The sequence below is a fragment of the Indicator indicator genome, chromosome 11 (assembly GCF_027791375.1).
Source record: "Indicator indicator isolate 239-I01 chromosome 11, UM_Iind_1.1, whole genome shotgun sequence".
In the NCBI taxonomy this organism is placed as follows: domain Eukaryota; kingdom Metazoa; phylum Chordata; class Aves; order Piciformes; family Indicatoridae; genus Indicator; species Indicator indicator.
This window is the reverse complement of record NC_072020.1, coordinates 10066-34179: the sequence shown is the minus strand read 5'-3', so window position 1 is coordinate 34179 and position 24114 is coordinate 10066. Positions and strand designations below refer to the sequence as shown.

The window sequence follows — 24114 nt, the reverse complement described above, 5'->3', positions numbered from 1 at the left end:
AGCAGATTGGTTGTGATTTTGTATTAAAGAAGCTAAAATCCCCAATCTAATCCTCCAAACCTCTTTCACACACAACTTTGACATTTGAAGATGTTTCATTTCTGTCACAGGCAGGAGGACACTTAAACCTGACCCCATGGCTTCCCTTTTCTCTGCAGACACTCAATAATGTAGATGCTGTACTTCTACAGCATGCCAAAGCTATAGCAGCAGTAACTCAGCAAAACGAGTGTAGATCATGTTTTGCCTTTTTAGAAACCTAAAGCAGATTTTGGTTTTGCAGTTCAGTTCCATTCAGATGAAGTAGGCTTCACCCATAAAAGCACTGAATGCCCATTTCCCCTTGATGTAAATAGGATGAAATCACTTATAGGGCTTGATCCTTGGGAAAGCAAAGGATGAAATACTAGATCCTCCTCTGAGATCAATGGGATTTCCACTCTTCATCAGAGTTGTGCACTAATTCTTCTCTCTCTAACACAATATTCTAGGGGCCTTCAAAGTACTTCTGTATGGGATTCTGTCATCTAGTTAATAAAAATATCAGGAATTCATATGCAAATATTTTTCAGGATTCCACTTAAAATTGTCTCAGTCTGCACCAGTACCTACTTTTGGATGAAAAATATGCAAATAGTCTCAACAGCCTGAAAAAACCCATGCAAACAGTTTCCTATAGAACAGAATACTAAACACACAGTAACCACAAGTTGTTTCAGCAGAGTTATGAATTGGTAAGAAGAAGGAAGTATTTATTATTCAGTTCTAAGTGACCTCAGTTTCACATCGTGGAATTTAATTTACCTTTTAAGACACATCCACGCTGCTTACAAAATTCCTCAAACAACTTTTACATTGTGCTTTGTTAATCATCTTAATTCATACATCTCCAGAAGTCCCTTCCAACACCTACCATCTTATTTCAGCCATTTAAATGTATCCTAACATCTTTCAGCTGCACTGGGATTCAGTATCACTTTATTCATCATCACAGAAAAAGATATGTATAAATAATAAAATAGAGAGCTCAGAAAGTTTAAAGGCATTGTTGTATCTCCTGTGGTTCATCATCTGACAAAAGCTCATTGGAATCTAGCAATACTGTTGTAACTTAGTAGAACAGCACTGAAATGAGGAGCTGTGGTGTTAGCCTAAACAGTCTGCTTTGTTGTGTTTGTGTAAAGGCAAGGAAGCAATGCACCAATTCTATAAATGCACAGTGAAAACCATGCTCACAGTAGAGACGATGCAGCATGGAAGTCATCCATCAGGGCTGGATTTTGCGACATAAGGTGGAGCTTAAAGGAGCAGCTTTGAGGTATATCTAACTGGAACTACGGGTGACCCAAAAACAACAGTAAGGAGCTATGGGAAGTCTTCACTTTTGTGAAATACTTTGTGGTGATTTCATTCATGAGGATTCCTTCTTTTCCTTCACTTCCAATATGTCATCAAGGAATTCCACAACTTCATCCTAGAAAGGATTAAATTTAACAGAAACAAGTTAATCTGTACTGCAAAATCAGTGGGAAATTTAAGCTGTATTAATAAGAACACAAACTGTAACATTAGGTGTCTAACCACTTTTAACAGCCTTCATACAGAAGCCAGCACAACAAGCCTATCCAATGCAAGTTAATGGCCTTCACAGGAGCAGCACAAGGATTTGCAGTGACATCAGAGCTTAAAAATGAAATGTTACACTTCACAGCAAATCTTCTTACACTTTTTCAGGTATTTAATCAGACAATAAAATCCTCAAACTTAGACAGCAGAGGCATAAATTTTTAAAGCACCTGTTGAATTAGGGAATTGTTAAGGTACCATAAAAATTTAAAGAATTTTAGAAAGCTTCAAAATTCAAAGCAGAAGTGCCTTGTAGAACTGTAACTTTGATTTTGCATCTGTTTGCTCTCACTGTTTGTCGTCTGTTACATTCTTCAACACAACTCCATTTTCAACCACAGATCTTCACATGTCATGCTTCAATGCAGCAAAAATGTAAAAAAAACAGATATCAGAATGTTTTCCATATTGGAAACGAATACATTTGGTTTAGATTCAGACCAGAAAATACTGTATTTACAAGCTCTACTTCGCTAATACTAGGTACCAACACAACATAACAATCCACCTCTCTTTATTTAAACCACTCCTAAGACAATGTATGTCATACACCATAGTCAAATGTCTTCCTGCAGTCAAGGCTGCAAGTCCATTCTACATTTCCAATCTAATAACTAAAATATTCTCTTAAACCATTTAAAATTTTCCCATCCTTCCTTTCTGGACATTTGCCTATGCTCTCAAAAGGTCTTAAAATGTCATTTGGGTTTTTTTCCCAAAAAACGATCACTTTCTGACAGAAAAAATATTGTACTAGAAATTTTGATCAGCTCATACTGCCTCTCATGCTTAAAATAATGAGAATTTATAACAGTTAAGTTGAAAGCAAACAATCTTTGCTTGGGTGCTAATTCACTCTCTTCCCTTCACCACCCATTCCAAGTCTTTGTGAACTGTACTAGGCTTCTGAATCTGCTCCATGAAGACTGCAAAAAGTATTTTACAATCCTAATTAAATTTTAAGCACATATTTGTCTACAAAAGGTATTCCTCAGGAAGACGATACCTTCTCAATCATGCAGTCTGATTCTCATTACAGTTTTCTATTCCAGTGAGGGAAGGGCATTAAAGGCTCTGTCAGTGAAAAGAGCAAGAGGAAATAGGGAGTTGTTGTCTATTTTGATTACAGCAAGTGTATTATAGATATGGTGATTAAAAATATTAACATTTTTCAGAAGTGTGGCTAGCAAGGAGAGAAATAATGAGAATCAAGCAAACAAAACAATATTCAGGAGGAGAACTGGCTGGAGTTAACAGCTGGTCTTGTTTCCTGCTTCACAGTTCCATCTCAAAAGACTGTTAAGTTTTTGCAGCTATGAAGTGGCTTTAGTAAGTCTTGAAAGAGTTTATTTTGCTTTGAATTTGTTCAAAACATCTAAGTATCCAATTCAATAAAGAACACAAGAAAAAAAAGTCATATTCCCTACTTGTCTTCCTGGTTGCAGGCAATCTGACACTTGGAAAACAGGACTTCAACATTTCTGCACGATTTCCTTTGTTACAAGTACTTTGATTGCCTGAGGAGCCCAGTCATGGAAGGAACTCAATACCGCTTCACAACTGTACATGAAGAAAACAGCCACTAGGTCCAACGGTAACTATGCAAGCAGTTGAAAGATATAGAAAGAGAGGTGCAGAGGACTTCATGTCAAGTTTTATAGCACAGCTTCTAAAACTGTGGGCGCAAGCATTTGGGTGCCTCTTGAAGGACTACAGACAGGTCACATTAATTCTGAACAGTCACAGACTGGGAATACAGGTGTCCACTACAGGAGTCCCAGATTTAATTCAGATCAATTCTTTTACATGTCAGGATCATATTTAATGAAAGAAATACAGATATTAGAAGGGATTTCTCTCCTCTTGGTCTACCTGCGAAGGCAACCCTCAAAAGGCAGGAGTCTGAGAGGCAGGGTGAAAGGTATCAACATCTAAGTGGATGGCCCAGAGTTAAGTATAAGGAAGATGTGGGGATTTCAATATTGTACCTTTCAAAACTCAAATGTATGGGCACTGATTTCAGTTGGTACTATTGTCATGCTCCCCAGTAAAATAGGATATTTCAGAAGATGCAGAAGATCAGAATTCAGGGTTGTTCTTTCCCTCTGGGCTATTTTCAAATTGAGAAACATGTAAGAAGCCCAAGTTTTAAATGGAAAAGGATATTTAAAAGCAAGGGTATTTGAAATAAAAAAAGGATTGAAAGTTGAAATCTCCAGCTCCTGAAACTGATCTTAAAGGAAGGTATGATGGAAGCTGCTGTGGTCTAATGGGGAGTACTAAGGATCAAGAGAGGTTGAAGTATGGCAAAAATTATAAAAATACTTGTCAAAACAATGTACATATGGAAAATATGATGTAACACAAGTGAATGGCTGCCTGAGTGTTGGTTGTTTTTGAAGAGGCAAAAACTCCAGATTATAGCTAATGACAAACAAAACCTGTAGTTAAACTTTTGCCTGGGCATTCAGAGGCAGAATGTAAAATACTTACAACTGGTCCATGGTGTGGTTGGCAGCCTAATGAAAAGGTGGTAATGCTGCTTCAGAAGAGCTGATCACATTGTCACACTAGCAGCTATGACCAGACTGATCACTGTCCTCACCGCATTAGCACTCACTTGATACCACATCAGGTATTTTGCATGACTGAGGTCAGCAAACAGTTCACAGGTGTTCATTCCAGGGAAAAAGCCTCCTGCCTGCCCCTAAGAACTTCATGCTGGCTTGCAGATCTGGAGTCTAAAATGATTCTGACAGGATTTAACCATGCAGTGACATGCTTTCTCTTGTTACCTGGTAATAATCTTTGGCTCCTACTTACATTAATAGCAAGGACATCAAATTTTATATGCAAAGTCAACTGCAAACTCCTAACTTTTTCTGCTGTCAGCTACTAGAGGAGACAACAGCCACCCAGCTCTCATGCAGGCTACATAAACATGCTGCTTAGTGCTGATGTAATTCAGAGTTGAGCAATATATGGCCCAAAGCATGATCCAGGTGCCTGGCTAGTAGTAAATTAGTATATGAGGTCAGATTAAGCTCAGGGAAGAGAGGGATTTGCCACCAGACCAGTCCATGCCTGATAGCAAACTGGACAGTACAAACATGTGGACTGCTTGGTCAGCTGCAGTGAAACATATCCTCATTGGCAAGCTGGCCCTTGGTTCACAGTCATTGCGCCCTGGTTTGCACTGAAGGCCATGTACACACTGCAGGTACAAAAGCTCTGCTGGCACCCCATAGAATCACGGAATTGTCAGGGTTCGAAGGGACCTCATAGATCATCCAGTTCCAATCCCCCTGCCATGGACAGGGACACCTCACTCTAGATCAGGTTGCTCAGAGCCACATCCAGCCTGGCCTTAAAAACCTCCAGGGATGAGGCTTCCACTACCTGCCCGGGCAACCTGTGCCAGTGTCTCACCACCCCCATGGGGAAGAACTTTTTCTTAACATCCAAACTGAATCTACCCGTTTCCAGTTTTGTTCCATTTTTCCCAGCCCTATCACTCCCTGACACCCTAAAAAGTCCCTCCCCAGCTTTCTTGTATCCCCCTTCAGATACTGGAAGGCCACAGTAAGGTCTCCTCAGAGTCTTCTCTCCAGACTGAACAACCCCAACCCTCTCAGTCCATCTCCATAGGAGAGGAGCTCCAGCCCTCTGGTGATCCTCATGGCCCTTCTCTGGACACCTTCCAGCACATCCAGATCCTTCTTGTAATAGGGGTCCCATGACCTCCCTCCCTGTTCTACTGACCTCTTTCGTCCCCCAGTTCAGGTACAATCAGTGGAAAAAGTGGGAGCGACAGAGAAAGAATGCATGGGAAAAGATGGGACAGGTATAACCTGAAATATGGGAGGCACAATACTGAACAGGAGCAGAGCAATGCTCCCAGACTAATGTGAGCAGTAAGAAGAATCAGAGAAGCTGATCTGATCAACTGGAGCCTCTGTCAGATATGCAAACTGAGCACCCTTGGTTTAGATTAACAGCTGAGCAGAGGAACGAACAGGAAGAACACACTTTGTATCATGGCAAATAATTCAAGACAGTTTTACAGAGGATGAGTAGGTGGATTATAATAAACAATTTCTTTAAAACAGAATTCATGGTCAGGTTTTATTTTTTCAGTCCTAAAAGAGCTTAGTTGTTCTTTACATGCATGTTAACTACTTTCTCAAGTATTTCTCCTTTTCTTTTTTTAATGACATATTCTGAACCTGTAACTGTTCTCTTCCCATATACTACAGGAGACTCCAGTGTACTGCAGTTATTACAATAAATATACAGTGAATGTAACATTTTTATAATGCCTATAAAACGCACGTCAACCCAGTTCCAGAGCAACTTCAATGTTGCTCCCACTCTACTGAAAACAGAAGCCTTCTAATGGCTTCGTTTCTGAGCTCTTCTCCTGCTCTCTTTCTTGTCTGCTTTCTGCTGTATGCAGAAGCTTAAGAAAATATGGGCAAGTGAGCATTTCAGGTAATGTCAGCACCTGCAGCTTTGTGACATTTTGCCATTTAAGCCCAGCCATGTTTGAGCTTCCTATGGTAGGTGGTTTAAATGGAAGTAGACACAGCTTTGACTAAATCACACATCCAATGGTAAAGAAGCAAGTTGGGAAAGCAGAAAGCTTCTGGAAGGCCAGCCACAGGGTCAGTATGTCCACTAAGAAAGGATGATGAAAAAAAAAACCGTTTTCTTTTCTTTTTTTTAAGAAATATATGTTGAAAAGGGACTATAATGCCAATTAGCAGCTGACTCTGTGAAAGAGCTGCCACCAGCTTTTCTCCATGTAGTGGACATCTTGGGCTGAGGTCACAGGCAGGGCAGGATTTACAGGTCTGCAGTTACAACTTGCCATTATGAGAGCACTTGAACGTATGCAAAAAGTGAGTTAATAAAGCTGAAAGTATGTTAGCAATTCCTGAACAGAAAAATAGGCTGAATTCAGATTAGTATTTGCTACAAGTAGTCCATTGGGCCTTCGTGCTTTGATGCTATTCCATATGTTCTCTTACCACCAGTCACATTAGTTCAACAGTTACTCTCCTTTGCATCACACTGAGGGATGGAGCTCTTGAATTTCAGCTACTACACAAACGGGCACACACGTTATATACAAATAAAAAGATCAAAATGCCAAAAAAGGGAGTGAAAACTGCCAACCGTTTTTCACCTACTGATTAAATGCTGAAAGAAAAAACACATTGTAGGATCATCCCAGCCAAATACTTGTGGGTTTTATGTAATAAGAACTTACAACAGCTAAGTGGCTATCCCCGAAAAAAGTATTCCATAAGAACATGGATTTTATAGGCCAGAAACACATCTCACACAATTAGTGTAGTGCTGAAGTCGTATCTACACTAGCTGAGTATCTGTCTCTTAATGGCATTTCAATTTGCTATTAAACCTCTGCCATATTAGCAGCTGTATTGATTGCAGCCTTTATGCAGAAATCAAAAAGCTTGACTATCCATGGCTAACTAAGATGACAGCACTGTGTAATGCTCTTTTAACTGCACTGTGGAAAACTGTAAGGTTATTTAATAATAATTACTTTTAAGAGAAAGTAATTTGTAGCTAATTTTCACATCTACTGAAGTTACCTCTACTGTGCTAAATGTTTGAACTAGAGTTTTTCATTTCCTTGTGGAAAAACATGAATAAAATAACAGGACAGTATTTCTTGAAGTGACATATGCAAAAATCATTACTGCATGCTCCAGCTTCTGCAATTACTGCAGTGTATTATTGGAAGAAGTCACACATGCTCACTGACTTTGCTAATGGGATTTAAAAAGAGACACAGATAATCTGGGAAGTGGGAGCACAGAGAAGTCTTAATGAAATGAGATTCTTCACTTGGGAATAATGACATCTTTGCATAGGAAGAGATCCTTTTGCCATATCAATCTTTTTGCTTCTCTCAAGGGAAGAGAATGACTTTTCTCCTGCGGATTTTATGAGGTTGTTGGTCCACAAGCAACTTCACAGACAGCAAATAGGGACCACAGAAACTCACAAAAGGTGTTGCCTATGGCCCAAGAAGCACATAGTTTAAATAAACAGAGTACACTAAAAAGATAGGTTGCCTCCATTCTTAACGTTTTTAAATAGTTTTTACTGTAACATCTTATCTGGGCTTTTCAGCGGTTTTCAGCATTCCTATGGAATAAACTTTTTTGTCTGTTGCCAGAAGAAATAGTAAAAAAAAAAAATTTCACTTACACTACTGCCCATGTAGCGAAAACCACAAAGTTGCTATTTCACCTTTGTGCTATTCTTGCTCTGTCCGACTCCCTGGAAGGCTCCTGCAGCCAAAGACAAGTTCTGGTAGCCAAGGGATTTATGAGTTCACTACCAAAAGCCAGAGCCAAACCAGAAGCATGGACAGCCTCCATCCTTCCTAGGTTCTTCATCTCCAGTAAGGGAGGGCACAGAAGCCCTTCAGCTTTCCCCTGAAAATGGTAACTTTCCTTGCATGATGAGACTACAGGGTAGGGGTATCTGTAGCATGACCAGGCCCAGAAGCTTTGATTGTTTACCCCAAACATACAACCCATGTAATGAGACTTCCTTGTCACTTCCCCAAAAGTTTAATGGATGTTTCCTCTGTACTTCCCTCCCGTATCAGTGAAACGGGCTACAGGAATGAGTGCCAGAAAATGCTTGTTTACTCTCCACACAGTGCTTGAGGCTGGAGATTGTACCTATAATCCCTTCTTGTAACAACATATGGTGAGAGCCTCACAATGGACAGCTTCTCCCCTTCTTCACTCACCCCTGTGTTTGGAAGCAGCAGATATGAAAGAAGGAAAAAATTACAAATGAAGTTTATGTCTAACATAAGAAAACATTATGGGCAAAGCCCAAACCACCAAGGGAATATGAAGAAATGCTCAGGTATTTCACGATCTGATGAAAATCCATACAGGCTAGTCCTCCCCTAAGCTTAACCTTATAATAAGCTTATTAAACTGTCTTTCACAGAATTTTATCATAATGAAAGGTCTTCCAAAAGTTTGGTAATCTTGCAACAGAATTTTATGTATAGAGTTGTTTTCAGGTCTCTAGCACCCTGAATGCAGCACAGGCACAGCTCTCCACTATGAAGTATTACCTCTTCCAACGTGCTGAAAAACATAAAAATTGCAGAGGTTGTTTTCATTTTTTATCATAAACTATCTTTCCCTTCTCTGACTACAAAAGACTTCAGCAGCACTCATTGCAAGTACTGTGCCCCACAATGTAACTGAGCATAGCTTCTTTGATAATGCCAGTAATGAACTGTTCCATCATTTGAAGATTTTTTGACACCTGTAACTGAAACGTTCTGAAAACAAAGCAAAACAAAAGGCAATCGAAAACCTCCGTGATTTATTCCTCAATATCAGCTGTGGGAGACGAAGAAATGCCCTTTCAACAACTGAACTATTTTTCTTGCAGAAAAAATCTACTTTACATATTTCCAGTCCAGTAGTAGTCATTATATGTTATTTGGCCATGAATTCGAACCATTTAAGAAGCAAGACTGGGTGACCAGAATGTTACTGCGCAGAAAAATGTAACAGATAAAAAGACTTCCTTTTGACAAAAACCGTGATTTAGGTGGTTACCTCTGAAAAAACTGTAGGGACCTTTGAATCTAATTTAAGCAACATTTGAGGGGGGGGGGCAAAAAAAAAAAAAATCAATCACCAAACTAGAAAAAATTGGGTTTAAATATATATGTATATAAGTATGTATTTATACATGTATCATATATAAATATATACCTATATACGTATAAAGGCGTGTGTGTAGATACATATAAAAACCACACATGCTACTTCTCTGCCCCCTGGTGTTATAGCTTGCAAAGTGGATTTTCTGGTTTTGTGGCCTCACTTCACTGTATTTATAACCCTTGTGTTAATCCTGACCATATCCTTTTAGATGGTATGTGATGTACTTTGGGTTTGTTTCTTCTATTCTATTTACAGAAGAAAAATTTATCATAAATTACACAAAGATTTGGTTACAACATTTTTCCATATTAGCTAAATGCTGGAATTCCATCTATGTATCATCTACACTTTAATGAGACAGCTACTTTTTTTAATGATGATTTTCTTTCTCAAAAACTCACCTCATCATCATCCATCAGATGTTCCTTTGCAAATTCATACATTTCCAACTGGAGTGTGGTTATGTTGTGGTATCGAACTGCCTCCTATAAAAAAACCACAATTTCTATGTTACTTTAGGGTAGCAGGACAGGGGAATGTCATCACATGTCACCTGAAATCATTCCAGTGAAGTCAGATGCAGACCTAGTAGAAGGTAGATCCCAGGGTGGGTTATAACGTTTGAGAAAGGAAACAGCAGAGCAGCAAGCAGCACATCCAACGTCTTCTGTGGATCTTTCTCAGCACAGGCTCCACCTGCGTGAGAAGAACAAAGCACTGGAGAGCCTGAGCCCAGGGAAGGAGCCTCCCGGAGCTGAGCCTGTGCCTGCATTCCAGTGGGGTTGGACGGAAGAAGGGCTGTCTCCCTGCACTGCCTGTGGCAGCAGGCAGCTCTTTGACTGAGAGTGACTTCACCACCCCACCCTGAGGCTGGGCCAGGGTGACCCACCTGTCCCTCTTCAGTTCCCTCCCGTTTGTGAATACCAACACTAATCAGTTTTGATTACTCCGTTTAACTCCTTTGTTGAGGAAAACTGGAGGCTCTCTCTTTCACAAGAGCATCTAAAGTTAGTGCCAGAGCCAAACGCTGCTGTCACCCCCTTACAATTTTTGGGAATATAAACCAGAAGCATTAATGCTTTTGTGACAAGTGGTTAGGACAGCAAGAATCTTCAGATCATAGATACATGGGATCCAAGTACAAGAAAATACATTTGAGTGCATTTAATGTTTTATATTTAAAAATTAAATTATCTGTAGTCCCCACCTCCTGACAAATTAGAATCATAGCATCAGTCAGGGTTGGAAGGGACCACAAGGATCATCTAGTTCTAACCTGTCACACTAGATCAGGCTGTTTAGAGCCTCATCCAGCCTGGCATTGAACACCTCCAGGGATGGGGCCTCAACCACCTCCCTGGACAACCCATTCCAGGCTCTCACCACTCTCATGGTAAAGAACTTCTTCCTTATGTCCAGTCTGAATCTCCCCACTTCCAGCTTTGTTCCATTCCCCCTAGTCCTATCACTACCTGATAGCCTAAAAAGTCCCTCCCCAGCTTTCTTGTAGCCCCCTTCAGATACTGGAAAGCCACAATAAGGTCACCTCGGAGCCTTCTTTTCTCCAGACTGAACAGCCCCAACTCTTTCAGTCTGTCCTCATAGGAGAGGTGCTCCAGCCCTCTGATTATCCTGGTGGCCCTCCTCTGGACACCTTCCAGCACCTCCAGATCCCTCTTGTAATAGGGGCTCCAGAACTGGATACAGTACTCCAGGTGGGGTCTCACCAGAGCTGAATAGAGGAGAATCACCTCCCTGGCCATGCTGGCCACACTTCTCTTGGTGCAGCCCAGGATCTGGTTGGCTTTCTGGGCTGCAAGTGCACATTGACAGCTCATGTTGAGCTTCTCGTCCACCAGCACCCCCAAGTCCCTCTCCTCAGGGCTGCTTTCTAGCCAGTCACTGCCCAGCCTGGATTTGTGCTTGGGATTGCCTCAACCCAGATACAGGACCTTGCACTTGGTCTTGTTGAACCTCATGAGGCTGGCTTGTACCCACCTCTCCAGCCTGTCCAGGTCCCTCTGGATGGCATCCCTTCCCTCCAGCGTGTCTGCTGCACCACACAGCTTGGTGTCATCAGCAAACTTGCTGAGAGTGCACTCAATGCCTCTGTCCATAGCACCGACAAAGATGTTGAACAAGGCTGGTCCCAGGACTGAGCCCTGAGGGACTCCACTTGTCACTGGCCTCCACTGGGACATGGAGCCATTGACAGCCACTCTTTGGGTGCAGCCATCAAGCCAGTTCTTCATCCTTCTAGTAGTCCACCCATCAAACCCACGTTTCACCAGTTTGGAGACCAGGATGTCATGCAGGACAGTGTCAAAGGTTTTGCTCAGGTCCAGGTAAATGACATCGCTTGCTCACCCCTCATCTATCAATGTTGCAACCGGTTCATAGAAGGCCACCAGGTTTGTCAGGCAGGATTTGCCCTTGGTGAAGCCATGCTGACTGTACCCAATCACGTCTTCACTATTCTTCTGTCTCAGGAGTGCCTCCAGGAGGATCTGCTCCATGATCTTATTGGGCACAGAGGTGAGACTGCCTGGCCTGTAGTTCCCTGGTTCTTCCTTTTTGAAAATGGGAGTAATGTTTCCCCTTTTCCAGTCAGTGGAGACTTGACCAGATTGCTATGACTTTTGGAATATAATAGAGAGGGGTCAAAGAAACATTCAGAGTTAACGCATAGGGCTCTTGTTCTGACCCCCTGACACTCAATGTGCCAAACCTGCATGCGATTTGCAGTTTTATACTGTTGCTACCCCTCACTCCTCATATTGTCTCCGATACAGCTATAAGGCACAGTTCTGTTCCCAAAAGCAGAGACAAAAGAGCAGTCCCTTTCCCCTATGAGCTCAGACTTGCTGCTGCCTGAATGAACCAAATGCATTTTTGCTCCCTCTTGTCTCAGTTGGACTTGTTGCGTAAAACTCAACAGCTGTCCACAAATCAAAAACACTTAATTCAAATGGAGTGGTACTTTTGACTTGAGGTGGCTGGCCTGAGAGGAAGGAAAACTGTAATTCTCAAGTCAGTGCAACCTATAAGATGCATACATGAACTGCTCTGCAGTGATGCTACAGGTAATGTCAGTCACCTAAGCACTCCACAAATATATTCAGTTTAGCATAGCATTAAGAATCATAGAATTGTCTAGGTTGGAAAGGACCTTTAAGACCGAGTTCCACAGTTAACCCAGCACTGCCAGGTCCACCACTGAACCATGTCCCTCAGCACCACATCTACACAGCTTTTATGTGCCTCCAGGAATAATGACTCCACCACTTCCTGGGAAGCCTGTTCCAGTGCTTGGCAACCTTTTTGGTGAATAAGTTTTTCCTGTTGTCCAACTTAAACCTCCCCTAGTACAATTTGAGGCCATTTCCTCTTGTTCTACTGCTTGTTATTTGGGAGGAGAGACTAACTCCCCCACCTCTCTACAACTTCCTTTCAGGTAGTTGTATAGAGTTATAAAGTCTACCCTGAGACTCCTTTTGTCCAGGCTAAACAACCCCAGTTCCCTCAGCTGTTATTTTAGGTCAAGGGCCTTTGGGTCAGTACCGATCTCTGTGACTGAGATGTCTGAGGAGCAACATGAATAGGTCAACTGCTGTTGCTTGATCTACATTAACTTAAATGACTCTTCCACAGGTTAAGTCATACCTTAAGACAAAGAGAAGGTACTAAACCTAATTTATCATAGAATCATAGAATGTCTTAGGTTGGAAGAGATGTTAATCTAGTCCATCCTCCCTGCCATAGGCAGGGATGCCTCTCCACTAGACTTAGCTGATCAAAGCCTCATCCAACATGGCCTTGAACGTGCTCAGGAAGAAAGCATCCACAATCTCCCTGGGCAGCCTATTCCAGAGTCTCACCACGAGGTGGGGTCTCATAAGAGCAGAGTCAAGGGGCAGAATCACCTCTCTTGCTCTGCTGGCCACAATCTTCTTGATGCAGCCCAGCATACAATTTGTATTCTGGGCTGCACAAGCACACTGCCAGCTCAGGGTGAGCTCATCAATCAATGCACCCAAGGCTCTTTCTTCAGAGCTACTCTCAACCCACTCTGCACCCAGCCTGTGTTTGTGCCTGGGATTGGCATGACCCAGATGCAGGACCTTGCACCTTGTGGAAAGCGTATTGCTGAAGGCTAACTACTTGTACAGCATGTGCCACTGATGCCTAAGAAATCACTCAGGTGTCACAATTGCAGGACATAAATTCTGATAACAAGAAATGACAGAAATCTAATCTGATTTTCAGAGTCCAGGCTGCAGAGTCCAGAGACACAGCAAAGATGCTTTTGTATGCAAAACTTCCTTGGACATGAAAATTTAAGAACAGCATAAAAGCCACTTTTAGAGTAGTTTTTCAAAGCCAAAGGGCAATCGTTGCTGGATGGAGTGATGTTCTCTGCAGGTTCTTTGTAGCAAGTATTCTAACCAAGATAAGATGCAGTATGGTCCTGAGCCTTATTCCATCCTCATCTACCCAACTACATTCTAAATGGAGCAAGTGGAAAGTGAGTTTAGCTGGGGTTATCATATTCTGACATATTCCAGTGCCTGCAGAACCTGAAATAACAAGCAGGTGGTCGATTACATGCTGGCAAACAATAAGTAAATAACAACAGTCTGTCATTGGAGTGATTTTTTCCATCAGGAGACTTTAGGGGCCAGCTGCTTTATTTATCAAGGCAGATAAAGATATAAATATCTGCTTAAATGGCAGACAAGTACCAGCATGAACTTGCTGGTCATCGTATCATGTTATACCTTTTGTTGTATATTTCAGCAGGAAAGGACAATACAATGACATTCACTGTCTACATTACAACTCTGAGGACAACTTTCTATATGCTTTTAATAAAACACTGTGTTTAACTCCAGAACCAACAGATAATCTGCATTTTACTTACCTCTGACCCACAGAGTTTCATGTTAATACCTGAATGTGTCTAGAAGGCATTTCATTGATCCACCTACCGATCTGGGCTGAAAATCCTCTTCTGTAAGTCCCCATTTGTCCTTGTGGTACTGATAGTAGACCATGTTCTGTTTCATTATTTTGTCTTTCTGGTCAAACAGAAGGTAACTAGCAGCACAAGAAGCTGCATTCTTCATGTCATTCACTAATGAATAAACAGAAATACACAAAAAGCCCACATAAGGTAAATTAACAAACTCCTACTAGTATCCAAGCTCTGAAAAACTCAGATGGAAACAAAACCCATTTTCTACTGCCCTATCAGCTGCAGAGAGAGAGAAAAAAAAAATTGCATCCCGGACAGAATATGTTGGGGTTTTGTTCTGAAACAGGTAAGGCCACGATTCAAAATGGGAACTTTTCTCTGATGGTTTTCTATGCAAATCCTAAGCTAATCTTCCTCCCAGGAATCCCAGTGTGAATGAGGTATCAGCCCACACCTTGTTAATGCTCTCTGGGGCATTTATTTAAGGAAAAAAAAAATCTTCACTTTTTGGTACTACAATTAACAAAGAGGGAAGAGTCAGTGTGCAAAACATAGTCAAACAACATAAGCTAAAGACATTAATGGCTTGATGTGTCTTCCCTTTGACATAGGAGCCTACAGGAACAGTTGTAAGGGCTGTGTTCTTCACAATTCTCCAAGAAACCACAAAAATTACTGACTGATTTGCCTACAAAACATGTAATCACAGAGCACCAGAACGCTACCATTTCTGTTAAGTGGTCCGTCCTTTCTTCAAAACCCATTTAGCCCCATGGGCCCATTCTCACAGAATTATAAGAATCCATTAGGAAAAAGCAAATGGTATGAAATACTCTGTAGGTTTGTCTATGGAAGGAGTTCTGAACAGTAAACTGAAAATTGAATATTTATTAAAAAGACTTAAGTGGTGTTATGTTAGATTTACTGCCTTGAAGCCACAATCTTTCTTCTGAGTTAGAAACTTAAGAATAAATTGTTAGAGCTATGCATTCAGCTGCTTACCAACCACATGGGCCTGACAGTTTGACCATCATGGCTTTTTGGCACAAACCATCATTTTTTTGTACACAAAGTATCTGTGTCACTGTACATGTGCCAATATTTAGGGAGTGGCTCATACTGTTTACCCTACTATGCCATATTATGAGTTATTTCAAAAAGGCAGATGAATTGGTGCATCATTCGAACACCTAAAATACATATGATGAACATTTATCGTTCATATGAACACTTGTATGAAACTCTAGAAAGTCACAACAATGAATAAACTAGAACAGAAGGGCCTGCCCTGGACATAATCCAGCCCTTACAGGGCTCAGCAATTTGCTTTGTCCTGGGCTCTCTACATTATGTTTATCTTCCACATCTGTTAAGGACAATTATACAGAGAGAAAAAGATGCCAGGCAGCTCACACGGTCTGTCCCAGAACAGGTTAAAATGTTCTGGAGGCCACAATTTACATTCCAAAGCATTATAACTAGATGGAAAATATTATGAATGGAAACTTTCCCACATCATCCCACTGGTATTTAAGCAGATTAAATATCTACTTACGTTTATAATAAGCAAATTGCAAGTAATGGTACATGGTGGCCACGAATTTCTCAACAACAAAGCCTCCTATAATAGGTGTCAGATTACTCTCACACTGCACTTTGCATGCAAGGACTTCAATATAGTGATCTAGAAGGAAGAAAACAACAACACAGGATATGGATAATGTACAGTGAATTCTTATAACCCCTTCAATTAGCTGTTCATTAAAATCTGGCTTTATAAAGCTCTCCTGGGTCCTCTGGATCCGGATCTTGCTGCCTGGAAGTATGGAGTATCTACAACTCCATCTGAAATTCCTATCAAGTACGGGTACTCAGCCTTTCTGCGAGGCCCCACATCTGGGTCTAGCCAATCCCAGGCACAAATGCAGGGTTGAGAGTAGCTCTGAATAAAGAGCCTTGGGTGTACTGATCAGTAAGAAGCTCACCATGAGCTGGCAGTGCGCTCATGCAGCCCAGAAGGCAAATCATATCCTGGGCTGCACTAAGAGCTTGAGTGTGGTCAGCAGGGTAAGAGATGTGATTCAGCCTCTTTACTCTGCTCTTATTCTGTGTGACTACTGCGTCCAGGTCTGGTGTCTCCGTCATAAGGACGCAGAGCTGCTGAAGCAAGTCCAGAGGAGGCCACAAAGATGATCCAAGGGCTGGAGCACCTCTGCTACGAGGATAGGCTGAAGGATCTGGGGGTCTTCAGCCTGGAGAAGACTCCAGGGGGACCTTAGAGCTGCCTTTCAGTACCTGAAGGGATCCTGCAGGAAGGCTGCACAGGTACCTTTCATAAGGGTGTCTAGAGACAGGACAAGAGGAAATGGTTTGAAGCTGAGGGAGAGTAGGTTTACACTGGATCTTAGGAAGAAGCTATGAGTATGTGGGTGGTGAGACTCTGGAATAGACTGCCCAGGGAGGTTGTGGCTGCCTCTTCCCTGGGGGTGTTCAAAGCCAGGCAGGATGAGGCCTTGAGCAGCTCAGTCCAGTTGAGAGGTGTCCCTGCCCAGGGTGGGGAGGTTGAAGTAGATGAGCTCTGAGGTCCCTTCCAACCTGAGCCATTCTGTGATTCTATGAATCAGCACAGTCTGGACTTGAAATGTATCAAAGCTGCAATTCCAGAGAAATAAGCAGTGAGATTTCACTGACACCTACAGGCAGCCTGTAGTGGTAGGTTTTATACAGAGTGTGTTATTTCCTAACTGTGAACTGTTTTTTTTTCATTTTGAGAACCTTTTCAATTTCATTAAAGTATTGCATGAATAAGGTCCACATGCTGCTGACTACAACTGTGTCACAGAAAAATGGCAGGTGACTGCAAAAGAAACCTTCAAAGATGCCTGCATTTTGTTTCTGCAGTTTAGAGGTTCTGAACACGAAGACAGACAAGAATGTGCTTCTCACTACAGAACAATTTTCAGCCAGAAATGTTCACAAGCTTACTTGGCCTATGAAAGCCAGGGGATAGGACTAGCGGCAGGTTACTGAACCTCAAAGGCAGAAAAATTGATATTGAAATGATGTGTCTGGATGGATTCACTACCTGGATGGAGTAGTTGTCATTACTACACATCTATGTTATTCTGACACACACTCAAATATCCATGTTAACACAACTCTCTGTTCTGATATTCTGAGAGTCCTCGTTTATGTAACTGGGATTTTTAAAAAAGAAAAGAAAAAAAAAGGATTAAAATTCAAGCACTTTTTAGTGAATCTAATAAACTGTCTTGGCCCAAACTTAGCAGGGAGCACCACCTGCATATCACATTGCAAACTGAGAAATGGAACTTTGGTAGCCAAACCCATGGATAAACTGAAAAGTGGTTTTGGGACATCTTTCCTTACAATTTTCTAACCACTCACCTGCAATGGAGAGATAGAAGTCTTTAAAATCTTTGATCTCTCGGGAGCCTTCACAGGCTGCTGTACAGTCATCATAGGCTTTGAAGAAATCAGGAAGAGCCAGTTCCATGTCTGAGATGGATGTTCTCCAATTGTCACCATTGTATGCTCTCACAGCCCTGACAAAGAGATTCTGAAAAAATGCTGGAAATGAAAACCAGCAGTAGCTGATCTGTGGAAAGCTGTGTGCAAACTCAAATACAGTAAATTATGTCTCTGAATACCAGCTGTCATCCAATTAATGTGAAAGCACAAATACAGATGACTAATGGATCACACCAGGTATTTCCTAGAGAGCCAAGATTCCACTTCAGATCAATAGAATAGCAAGCTGGACAGAGTGAGTCTAAAGCACGTTTTGAGATTTCAATGGGGTCTTAACACCAAACGTGCAAGTTATTTTAAGATGTGCTACTACAGCACTCCTGCATTTGAGTAACGCTGTGCACCTGCTTAGCTCCATTAGTGACCTGCATGTAGTAGCTTTCAGGTGTGCCACTGTCTGATTTACTGTGACTCATTTATGGAACAAGTGAAAAGTATGAGAGGTGAGAATTACTGAAGGCATCAAGAAGGCAGAACAAAGATGACAGCAAGAAAGAAACTAAAAACCAAGATCACAAAAGCAAATGAGATCATGGAATCCCAGACAATAAGAGGAGTAATACAATACTAGGAATAATAAAAAAAAAAAAGCATACCTCATAAGGCTTTGTCTCCAAGTCTTTAATATGCTCCTCAGCATCAGGTATACTCCTATAGTAGGCCATATTTCTTTGCATCATTTCATCATCTGGATGCTTCAGAAGAAATGTGTGAGCTGCTGCAACAGCTTTTGGAAGATTATTAGCCTAAACAGAGATAGAAAAAGGAGGAAGGGAGAGGAAAAAAGGTTAATTGGAAGAAAAAGCAGTTCAAAGTTTCCCTGCTTTTGTCAATGAATTTTCCTGCAGCCACTATATCCCCAAATTTATTTCTACTGAAACCACAGCCACAGCAGATACAACAGTACAGTAAACCTGATATAATTCTTAGTTTTACTGCATCACTATGAGAATTCTTTTTAACATATTTTGAAAGTCCATTATTCTTGCAGATAGCAAATTGAAAAGATGACTCTTTTCCCCTGTTCATAAAGCTGGTAAGGCACAAGATTATGCTGTTGCTCCTGTGTGGGATTAATCTCACTGAAATTAGTGATGCTAATCTATGGCTACTGGGCAGAAGTCATCACTTACCATCTTTACATGGTGCTTATGTCACTTTTTTTGCCTTGTGTTCCTGATGGTGCTACCAAGATAGAGCAAACAGCAGAGGCTTGCTCAGTTAATTGTGTCCTAATATACTGTGTGATTTTCTGTACCCATTTTTAAACTAGCTTTAAACCTCACTAGAGGTACTTTGAAACTTATGCATTCCTCATTTACAACTGCATGTGCCAAATAGATATGTACTTCTGTGTGCATGCACTTCTAGTTTGTATTTCATAAAGATACATTTTTTAACAAACTATACAGTACATAGACACATACCTAGGAAAAGAGAGAAATGAAGTCTTCGGTATTTGTGAAAACATAGAATGGCTTAGGTTGGAAGCAACCTCAGAAATAACCTATTTCAAGCCCATGCCATAGGCAGGGATGCCTCTCAACTAGACTTGGGTGCCCAAGGCCTTATCCAACCTGGCCTTAAATACCATCAGGGAGTGGGCATCCATAACCGCTCTGGGCAACCTGTTCCACTCTCATACTGAACTTTTCCAAGATACAGTCTACCCTGCTCTCCCCCAGCTTAAAACCATTCTCCCTAGTCCTGTCTCTAGACACCCTCAAGAAAAGTCCCTCTGCAGCCTTCCTGTAGGCTCCCTTCAGGTTATTGGAAGGCAGCTCTAAGGTCCCCCCAGTCCTCTCTTCTCCAGGCTGAACGACCCCTGTTCTGCACATTGATGTGCAGGTGGTCCAGAGCTCCACCTCACATCTGAAACAGCTTATGGAAGCGTACAGACAGAGCTCTGAGCATGAATCACAAGCATGTATGCACGCGCACTCTTCTGTTTGCATCCATAAATGGTGCCCTCTCATTTCAAAACAAAATCTGAGAGCTAAACCAAAGATACACTTCAATCTTAACATGAGTTCTTGCTGCTCTGCCACTTTCAAGTGTCCCAGCAGTGGGACTCTGCCAGCAGCCTTTCCTGGCTGTCCCAAAACTATGCACTTCCAGCCAGTCCCCCTCCAGTGCTAAATGCAAAAGGAAATCTCAGCTGCACTTTCATCAAATGCCTGGCTGCTTTTGTGCTTTATGCTTTCACTCTTTCTTTGGTAGGCTGACGAGTCTCTTGTGTTTTGCTTAGTCTATAATTCATTCTTGGTTTCAATTTTCACCACCTTCACAACAACAAAAAACCCCAAACAAAACCAAAAAACACGGTTTTGTGGAAACGCATTCCTGAGCGAACTCAGTGGCTAGGAGAAAGCTCCCTCCCAAGGAGGAAGCACAGCAGAGAAACATCTACTCCCAGCAGCTACAACGTGGCAACATTACACTGCAATGGTCACACTAAAAAATTACATAAAGTATTTTCCTCTGTCTTCTTCCTACATTCTGAACACTGTTGAGGGCAGTGGAATAAGTGGGTATTGGGAGGGCTGAGGGTGGAAGTGACATTTCTTTCTTCAGAAACCCAGCAGCTAGGAAAAAGTCCTTTGTTTGTAGCACTTTGTAGCTCTAGAAGGTCCATTCAAAATTCCTCAAGTGAATGGTAAGAGCTCAGAGCTGGACTATAGTAAGAAAGAAAATATAAACAACTGACTCTAAAGATGTCACTTCTGTGTTTGCAAAGGCTTTAATGTATAAAATTAAGTTCTTCTGTAGTCTTCGGAATGGTTTTAAATCCACAGAATTTTGCTGATGTGACTGTGTGCATGTGGATACTGTTGCTCTAAGAACACATTTCCCTGAATCTGTTGGTGTAATTTGTGAAAACCATTGAATATTTTCATAGAAGACAGCACCCCTACAAATAAGACACAGCACCACTTAAGAAGATCTGTGTTTTCACACAGCAAGCTCAAAAACAATGCACAAACACACAACCCTATATAATGTACACTGGAATATTTTGGGAGTGAATCCCTGGAAGAGGAAACAATCTAAGCAATGAGTTCAGCTTGTTTCCTCCCCTCGCAGATGTCCCATTTACTTGAAATGCAAGCAACTGCTGTACCTGAAGGGATAGCATGAGTGATGAATCTTGATTTAAGAGAACAGTGGATGAAGATGAGAAGGAGAAAAATCATCAATTAGATCCTGTACAGAAGAATGAAAGTAAGTTAGAAACCCAGGATGAAATCTGTTAGAAGAGGTATGTGTTCCCAGTTTTGGCTGGCCCAAGAGTAAAAAGCAAATAGCATTACTGGGCCAGCATAAAGTGTTGCACTTCAGCTGCTAATTTTCACTTTATTCCTTCCTGCCACTGTAAGAAAACTAGGGCTTTGCAGGCATCAGGCTACCTGTGAGTCACAGGTCAGACTGGGAGCTGCTGCACTTGGAAGGAACTGGACCAGAAGAGAGCAAACAAGCAAGATGGACACATTGAGGGAGAGGATGCAGCAAACAGCACTTGCAATAGCAGAGCAGGGACAAGAAGGGTCTGAAAAAGATTTCAGAGAAGTTTAAAAGAAAGTAAGGTATATGGAAACATGAGATAGGCAGGATTAGGAATGACAACTACAGGACAAGGAGGCAAGGTTCAGTGGTGGGGGTCTGGGAGGAACTGCAGGAGTTAATCCACGGGATGTGCCTGATGATGTATGTGAAAAGTGCTGAAGAGCAAGTAGAAGTGAACTAGGTGGGCAAGCAGTGGGAAGAAAAGACACACTGCCTGGAGAAAGGAGGTGGGGCAGACACCAACTGGTGGCTGTAATAGTGTGGAGGAGGTGATGGGAAATGAAGCTACATCCCAGAGCTCCCTGCTAAGAGCCAGGCAAGCGGTCAGCACAACAGGAGGCTTTTCCAGCAATGGGTCCCTCCATTCATTGAAGCTGTGCAAGGGACACACCACACTGACCCCCTCCACCAGGACACTGACAGGGATGCTTGGCTTGGCTGGAGGATGACCCAGCACCGGGTAAGGGGAGACGAGGATGGCCAGGCGGGGAGCCGAGGGGCCAAGGATGGCGGGACAGGAGGGGCCGGGAAATGAAGGGGAGTAGGGAGGATGGGTCAGTAAGACAAAAGGGACGGATGGGCCAAGAAACAAGAGGGAGGAGGGGTCGGGCCGCACCTTGAAGTAGGCGAACTGCAGGTACTTGTAGGGCTCGCGCCGCTGGAACTCCTGGAGCAAGTCTCGGCCGGGCTGGGCCTGGCGGAAGGCAGGCAGCCCCTGCTTGCAGCGCCGCAGGCACTGCGCCCGCCGCAGAACCCCGGCCAGGAGGCGCAGCTCGGCCAGCTCGCCGCCGCCGGCGGGGGAGGGGGGCTGCCCGGCAGCGCTGCAGTTGCGGTGACAGAAGGCCTCGCTGTCCTGCAGCAGGCGGTAGAGCCGCATGCTGACCTCCAGGTAGCTGACGCTCTCGGGCCAGTTCTCGCTGCTGTACTGGTCCAGGCCGTAGCGGTACGCGGACTCGAGCGGCATCAGCTCGTCCCGCGGGAAGCTGCGGAAGCTGTACCGTTCGTATTGTGCCCCCGCCGCCGCCAGCGCCGCCGCCAACAACAGCCACATGCCACAGGCCTCAGCCGCCCAGCACCACGTCGCCACCGCCGAAAGACGGAGTCGGGGCGGGGGTGGGCTCGGGGGCGGGGTCAGACCGAGGGGCGGGAGGAGGCGGTCTGGTTCCGCCCCGGGGAGACGGTGCGGGGCCAGCGGGGCTGAAGGCGGCATTGAAGGGTCCGTCGGTAGGAGCCGTTGCGAAGGAGTCTGTTCTACCTAGGCAGAGAAAACTCAGCTGACTTTCTGCTCTTCACAAAATCCAGAAAGTAGCTTTCGGGGTAAATTGCAGAGCGCTGGAGCACCACTGTAGCTTGCATCGCTTCAGGAGGATCAAAGGGTGCACGTGTCTGAGACGCAAATTGCTGCCCAGTTTTTCGCACTTCTCCCAGTCATACTCAATGTCCTCCCAGTCTCTCCCAGTGCTGCCAGTAACTACAAAATCTCCCCCAAGTGTTCCCAGTACCACTATGTGTCCTCCCAGTCCCTCCTAGTGCTCCCAGTATGGTCCCAATGTCCTCCCAGTCCCTCCTAGTGCTCCCAATATGGTCCCAGTGTCCTCCCAGTCCTTCCCAGGGGAGAAGTTCGTGCTTGTTCCTGACAAGAAAGAAGTGCTGGGTGTGTTGTGTCACATCTTCCATTCAACTGTAGTCTAAAATCTCTCTGGGAATGTGTATTGGCTTTGTAGATTGCACCTGTGGGGTGTGTGTTTGGGCACTGGGAGTCTCATGCTCCTAGACAGAAAACTCAGTTGTCTTTCTGCTCTTTCAAAGTCCATAAAGTAGCTTTCAGGGTAAACTGTAGGGCACTGGAGCACCACAGTAAGCTGCAGTGCTTCAGGAGGATCAAAGGGTGCATGGCTCTGAGATGCAAAGACAGCATCATGGAACCTGCCTGCGGCGTGCGATGGGGGTCTCGGGGTGAGTGTCCAACCAAACCCGGGTGTGAGAGACGTGGCACCGACCTCTGGCCCGTTCTCCACCATGGGGCAGCCACCGGCCTGCGGCACAGGGGCTGGGGTAGGTGCAGCCTCCTCCCCCCTTTATTTCTCTGGCAGAGCTCCCCTTTTCGGGGAGTGGGGGTGTGTACACATCGAACTATTACAGTAATGAGCTGCTGGCTGGGCAGTTTCCTTTGTTTTGTGCCTTTTTTGGGGGTGAATCCAAAGGAGTGGGGGCATTCTGGGTGGAGTGCTTATGTCAGGTGGTGCAGGGGCATGATGCAGCAGAGGAGCAGGTGCGTGAGGCATGGGAGCACCCCCACCAAAATGCTGAATGCTGAAAATTCTCGGAGGGGATCACAAACCATTTAAAAATGTAAGTATGAGTGTATTGTGATGCCGAGAGAAACCTCTCGTTTTGATCTAGATATTGAAGAATTGTATTGATTTATATGTAATAAAGGTTTTGAAATGACCACCCTGTATCTCCTCTATTCTCCCAAGGCTTTTAGAATTAAAGAAAAGACAATGACATAAGGGATTGATATATAACTAGAACTTGTGTATGTACAAATTAAAAATCGTGGCTTTTCCTTTGTGCGTGTGTTGTGTTTTTTAATTGAAATAGAAAAAAGCCTGAACAGGACGAGGGGGATCTGCTTCCCACGGTTAGGGAAGT

General features: G+C 43.2%; 1 protein-coding gene across 1 annotated transcript; it reads right to left on the bottom strand.

The window, feature by feature from the left end:
* Window positions 1-822: 822 nt before the first annotated feature.
* CRTAP (cartilage associated protein) lies at window positions 823-22510 on the bottom strand. Its single transcript, XM_054384920.1, has 7 exons — window positions 22076-22510; window positions 18492-18641; window positions 17752-17923; window positions 15899-16027; window positions 14357-14502; window positions 9770-9853; window positions 823-1474 (listed from the first exon to the last, which is right to left on the bottom strand). Exons 1-7 carry the CDS (start codon window positions 22508-22510, stop codon window positions 1412-1414), a joined length of 1179 nt encoding a protein of 392 aa, XP_054240895.1. The 3' UTR covers window positions 823-1411.
* Window positions 22511-24114: the final 1604 nt, after the last annotated feature.